This window comes from Ailuropoda melanoleuca, chromosome 1, assembly GCF_002007445.2.
Source record: "Ailuropoda melanoleuca isolate Jingjing chromosome 1, ASM200744v2, whole genome shotgun sequence".
NCBI classification, from domain to species: Eukaryota; Metazoa; Chordata; class Mammalia; order Carnivora; family Ursidae; genus Ailuropoda; species Ailuropoda melanoleuca.
Genome location: NC_048218.1, coordinates 94,646,103 through 94,652,241, shown reverse-complemented (window position 1 = coordinate 94,652,241; position 6,139 = coordinate 94,646,103). Strand labels below are relative to the sequence as shown.

The window sequence follows — 6,139 nt, the reverse complement described above, 5'->3', positions numbered from 1 at the left end:
ATGTCTGTCTTCAATAGCGCTACCTTGTACCCTCGCTTCCTCCTGACAGGCCTCTCAGGCCTTGAAAGCAGATATAGCTTGATTTCCATCCCCATCTTTCTGATTTATGCCACCTCAATTTCAGGAAACATCACCATCTTATTCATCATCAGAACTGAGCCTTCCCTTCACCAACCAATGTACTACTTTCTGTCAATGCTGGCACTTACTGACCTGGGCCTGTCCACTACGACCTTGCCTACCATGTTCAGCGTCTTCTGGTTCCATGCCCGGGAGATCTCCTTTAATGCTTGCCTGGTCCAGATGTACTTCATTCATGTTTTCTCAATTATTGAGTCAGCTGTGCTGTTGGCCATGGCCTTTGACTGCTTTGTAGCAATCCGAGAGCCCCTGCACTATGTGGCCATTCTAACCAATGGTGTAATCATTGGGATTGGGTTGGCAGTTGCTGGAAGGGCCTTGGCTCTGGTCTTTCCAGCTTCCTTCCTTCTAAAGAGGCTTCAATATCATCCTATCAATATTCTCTCCTACCCATTCTGCCTACACCAGGACCTCATAAAGACAACTGTATCCAGCCGTCGGGTCAGCAGCATCTATGGCCTCATGGTGGTCATTTGCTCCATGGGACTTGATTCAGTGCTTCTTCTCCTATCCTATATCCTCATCCTTGGCACAGTGTTGAGTATAGCTTCCAAGACAGAGAGGATGAAAGCCCTTAACACCTGCATCTCCCATATCTGTGCTGTATTCACTTTCTATACACCAANCGCTTTGTAGCAATCCGAGAGCCCCTGTGCTATGTGGCCATTCTAACCAATGGTGTAATCATTGGGATTGGGTTGGCAGTTGCTGGAAGGGCCTTGGCTCTGGTCTTTCCAGCTTCCTTCCTTCTAAAGAGGCTTCAATATCATCCTATCAATATTCTCTCCTACCCATTCTGCCTACACCAGGACCTCATAAAGACAACTGTATCCAGCCGTCGGGTCAGCAGCATCTATGGCCTCATGGTGGTCATTTGCTCCATGGGACTTGATTCAGTGCTTCTTCTCCTATCCTATATCCTCATCCTTGGCACAGTGTTGAGTATAGCTTCCAAGACAGAGAGGATGAAAGCCCTTAACACCTGCATCTCCCATATCTGTGCTGTATTCACTTTCTATACACCAATGATTGGGCTTTCTATGATCCATCGCTATGGACAGAATGCTTCCCCAATTGTCCATGTGCTCATGGCCAATGTCTACTTGCTGGTCCCACCCCTCATGAACCCCATTGTCTACAGTGTCAAGACCAAACAGATTCGTGACAGAATCCTCCGGAAATTCAAGCAACAGAAAGTTTAAGTGAAAGAGAATCTAAAACACACATTTCCTACCCCTCTCCTTTATATTTATGAGAGTATTTCATGTTAATGTAGAATTTTGAACTTAAATTTTGCTAATAATATTTTATTTTATTTTTTATAATAATTTTTTATTATGTTATGTTAGTCGCCATACAGTATATCCTTAGTTTTTGATGTAATATTCCATGATTCATTATTTGCATATAACACCCAGTGCACCATGCAATATGTGCCCTTCTTAATACCCATCACCGCCCTAACCCAATCCCCCACCCCCCTCCCCTCTGAAGCCCTCAGTTTGTTTCCCAGAGTCCACAGTCTCTCATAGTTCATTCCCCCTTCTGTTTACCCACCCTTCATTCTTCCCTTCTCCTACCAATCTTCCTGCTATTTCTTATGTTCCATAAATGAGGGAAACCATATGATAATTGTCATTCTCTGCTTGACTTATTTCACTTAACATAATCTCCTCCAGTCCCACCCATGTTGCTGCAAATGTTGGGTAATCATTCTTTCTGATGGCTGAGTAATATTCCAATGTATATATGGACCATATCTTCTTAATCCAGTCATCTGTTGAAGGGCATCTTGGCTCCTTCCACAATTTAGCTATTGTGGACAATGCTGCTATGAACANATTGTGGACAATGCAGCTATGAACATTGGGGTGCATATGGCCCTTTTCTTCACTACATCTGTATCTTTGTGGTAAATACCCAGTAGTGCAATGGCTGGGTCATAGGGTAGCTCTATTTTTAACTTTTTGAGGGACCTCCGCAGTGTTTTCCAAAGTGGCTGTACCAACTTGCATTCCCACCAAGAGTGTAAGAGGGATCCCCTTTCTCCACATCCTCTCCAACATTTGTTGTTTCCTGCCTTGTCCATTTTTGCCATTCTAACTGGTGTAAGGTGGTATCTCAATGTGGTTTTGATTTCAATTTCCCTGATGGCTAATGATTTTGAACATTTTTTCATGTGTCTGTTAGCCATTTGTATGTCTTCATGGGAAAAGTGTCTGTTCATATCTTCTGCCCATTTTTTGATTTGATTATTTGTTTCACATGTATAGAGTTTGAGAAGTTCTTTGTAGATCTTGGATACTAATATTTTATCTGTAGTGTCATTTGAAAATATCTTCTCCCATTCCGTGGGCTGCCTCTTAGTTTTTTTTACTATTTCCTTGGCAGAAGCTTTTTATCTTGATGAAGTCCCACAAGTTCATTTTTCCTTTTGTTTCTCTTGCCTTAGGAGATGTGTCATGAAAAAATTTGCTGTGGCCGATGTCAAAGAGGTTGCTGCTTATGTTCTCCTCTAGGATTTTGATGGATTCCTGTCTCACATTGAGGTCTTTCATCCATTTGGAGTTTATCTTTGTGTGTGGTGTGAGAGAGTGGTCAAGTTTCATTCTTTTGCATGTAGCTGTCCAATTTTCCCAGCACCATTTATTGAAGAGACTGTCTTTTTTCACTGGATGTTTTTTCCTGCTTTGTCAAAGCTTAGTTGCCCAAAGAGCCGAGGGTCCATTTCTGGGTTCTCTATTCTGTTCCATTGGTCTATGTGTCTCTTTTTGTGCCAGTACCATGCGGTCTTTGTGATCACAGCTTTGTAGTACAGCTCAAAATCCAGCATTGTGATGCCCCCAGCTTTGTTTTTCCTTTTCAACAATTCCTTGGCGATTTGGGGCCTTTTCTGGTTCCACACAAATTTAAGGACTATTTGTTCCAGTTCTTTGAAAAATGTCATTGGTATTTTGATCGGGATAGCATTGAAAGTGTAGATTGCTCTGGGTAGCATAGACGTTTTAACTATGTTTATTCTTCCGATCCACGAGCTAATCATATTTTAATTTAAAGATAGTAGATATAAACCTCGATAACAGTAAAACCTATATTTTCCTTATAGAGAATAAAAGCATGGTTTTGTTCTAACTTTATGTTGACATACTAGGGAATATGGTCACTAAGCCCAGGTTAGGTCATTCTTAGCAAAACTATGATTTTTCTTTTAATAATTAGTCGTTAATATTTCTGAAACCAAGAGTCATCATGTCAACAATCTAATGGAGTTTTTTGTTATACTTTGGGAAGTTCCTCAATTTCTGAAGAAAATTTAGATTTTAAGATGGCTTTTGATCTGTCAGTTACTGAAAGAGAGCTGTTAAAGCCTCCAAATACCAGAGTGGATTTTTATTTCTCCTTGTCATTCTATCAGCTTTACCCCAGGTATTTTGATGCTCTGTTGTTAGGTGCATAGGTATTAAGATTTGTTGTGTCTCTTGGAAATCACTTTATCAAAATATAATACCCTTCTTATCCTTGATAGTTTTTCTCACTTTAAAGTTTGTCTTTTCTGAAATTAATATAGCTCTCTAGCTTTCTTTTGATTGTGTTAGCATGTTATATCTGTCTCCATTTCTTTACTTCAATATATATTTTAGGGGACTACTTTGCTAAGTACTGTTTTTTTGTTTTTTGTTTTTTGCTTTAATCTTAACAGCTTTCTGAGATATAATTCATCTACCATACAATTCATCCACTTAAAGTATACAATTCGGGGTGCCTGGATGGCACAGTCAGTTAAGTGTCTGACTCTTGGTTTCTGCTCTGGTCATGATCTCAGGGTTGTGAGGATTGAGCCCTACCTCGGGCTCTGTGCTCAGTGAGGAGTCTGCTTGAGATTCTTTCTTCCTCTGCTCCTCCCCCCACCCACAGGCATGCATGCTGTCTCTCAAATAAATAAATAAATAAATAAATAAAAATCTTATCTAACAAAGATGAATATACAATTAATATGTTTTAAAATATATTTACAGGGAGACTTTCCAAGATGGTGGAGGAATAGGAGATGTTTTTGTAAAATATCCCTCAGTTGAGATTAATCTGATTATCTCCCCCCTGATTAGACCACAGTTATGTGACTGGGGAAGATCAATGAAGTAAAATACTATTTATGTCAAAATATCCTAAAGGTACGTACTATCAACATGGTTTATCACTGTTGACATTGAGCTTCATCACCTGGCTGAGGTCATGTTTCTCAGGCTTCTCTTTCTCCCCCATTTCCAAGTTCTCTCTTTGCAAGTAATTTACAATGCATAGCCCACGAACTAAACAGTGAGAAGTTATGCTCCACCTCCCTGGACATGGAGCATCCTCATATGTTGTTTGGAATTTTTTTTTGCATGAGAGATAATCTATTCCCACATTTGTTTATGTATTCATTTATTTTTATCAGTGTGGACTCATATTTATTTTATACTTTAGATTGTAACCAATACTACTTTATTTTGTCGCATTGACCAGCTTTGGCTATTGGGAATCCTTTCAGTTGGCCCCTGTGTCTCTTTGACTTACCCCCATAATTGTGTGGGGGTTTTTTTGGTGAGGAGGGGTCACTTCCTTACTTTCTAGGACCACAAGATGCTACAGACATATGCCATATATCACCTGCCCCAATCTTAGAATGTGATATTTCTTTGAGAATTACTGATACCTTTAAGTGGATAATGATATTAGAAACAAAGTTTGGGTGCTGGGTGTAATTTGCTACTGGGGTGTCATTGATTTAAGACCTTCTCAGCTGGCAGACCAAAGAAATGCTAACCTGTGTATGTATCCATATCTATAAATATCTATCATTTATTTATCATCTTTCTATCATCTGTTATCTATCTAAAACTAAACATAGTGATGTCTCTAATCTCTTACCACATGAATTGAGGGAGTTCTCCTTGATTCCTTGTTTGCTGTAGGTTATTATAAATATGTGTCGTCATTTAAAAAATATCTTTCTTTAACCATTGATATGATCAATATGACTTTTCTTCTTTAGGCTGATGTTCTAGGTTACACTGTTTTTTGAACATTGAATCAGTCTTGTATACCATGAATAAGCACCACTTGGTCAATGTACAGTTATTTTGATAAATTGTTAGCTTTAATTTAATACTATTTCATTGAGGATTTTTGCATCTCTTCATGAGCAATAATTTTGAGACATAGTCTTTCTCTATATATTTTTGGACATCTTTAAATGACTTTGGTGTTAGGGTATGTCCAGCTTTGTAAAATGAGTAATTTTTTATGTTCCTATAATCTGGAAGTGATTTTAGAGAATTGACATAATTTCTTACTTTAGTGTTTGGTAGAATTCATCAGTGAAACCCTCAGAACCTGATTTTTTGGGAAGGTTATAATTAGTGATGCAATGTATTTAATAAACATGGAGATATTTAGAATTGTAAATTTTCTTCTGTGGGCTTTATATCATTTATATATATCCAGTTGACCATTGAACAACATGAGTTTGAATGGTGTGGATCCACTTAAATACAGGACAGTACTATACTCTTCCTTAGGATTTTTTAATAACATTCTATTTTCTCTAGCTTACTTTATCATAGGAATACAGTGTGTAAAACATATAACTTACAAAAAACAGGTGTTAATTGACTGTTTATATTATCTGTAAGGCTTTCGGTCAACAGTAGACTATTAGTAGATAAGTTTTGGGGGTGTCAAAAGTTATAAGTGGATGTTCAACTGCATGGGGTGGGGGCACAGTACTCCATTTTCTGTGTTGTTTGGGATCAAGACTAATTCTATATATAGGACTTAAAACTATTTTCAATTCTATTGTTACTAAATCCTGCTTGGCTTTTAGTTGTGTGAAATTTATCTAAAGGAACCTTGGAAGATGGTTGGAGACAATTAACGTTATGACTATAAAAGACATGGTTAGGACATGAATATAAAGTAGCCTTTAACATTTTATTTTATTTATTTTAATTTTTTT

At 38.0% G+C, this 6,139-nt stretch overlaps 1 protein-coding gene across 1 annotated transcript; it reads left to right on the top strand.

Moving 5' to 3' along the window:
* On the top strand, window positions 1–1,343 carry LOC117795199 (olfactory receptor 51G2-like). Its single transcript, XM_034638744.1, has 2 exons — window positions 1–497; window positions 899–1,343. Exons 1-2 carry the CDS (start codon window positions 1–3, stop codon window positions 1,341–1,343), a joined length of 942 nt encoding a protein of 313 aa, XP_034494635.1.
* The last annotated feature ends 4,796 nt before the right edge of the window (window positions 1,344–6,139 follow it).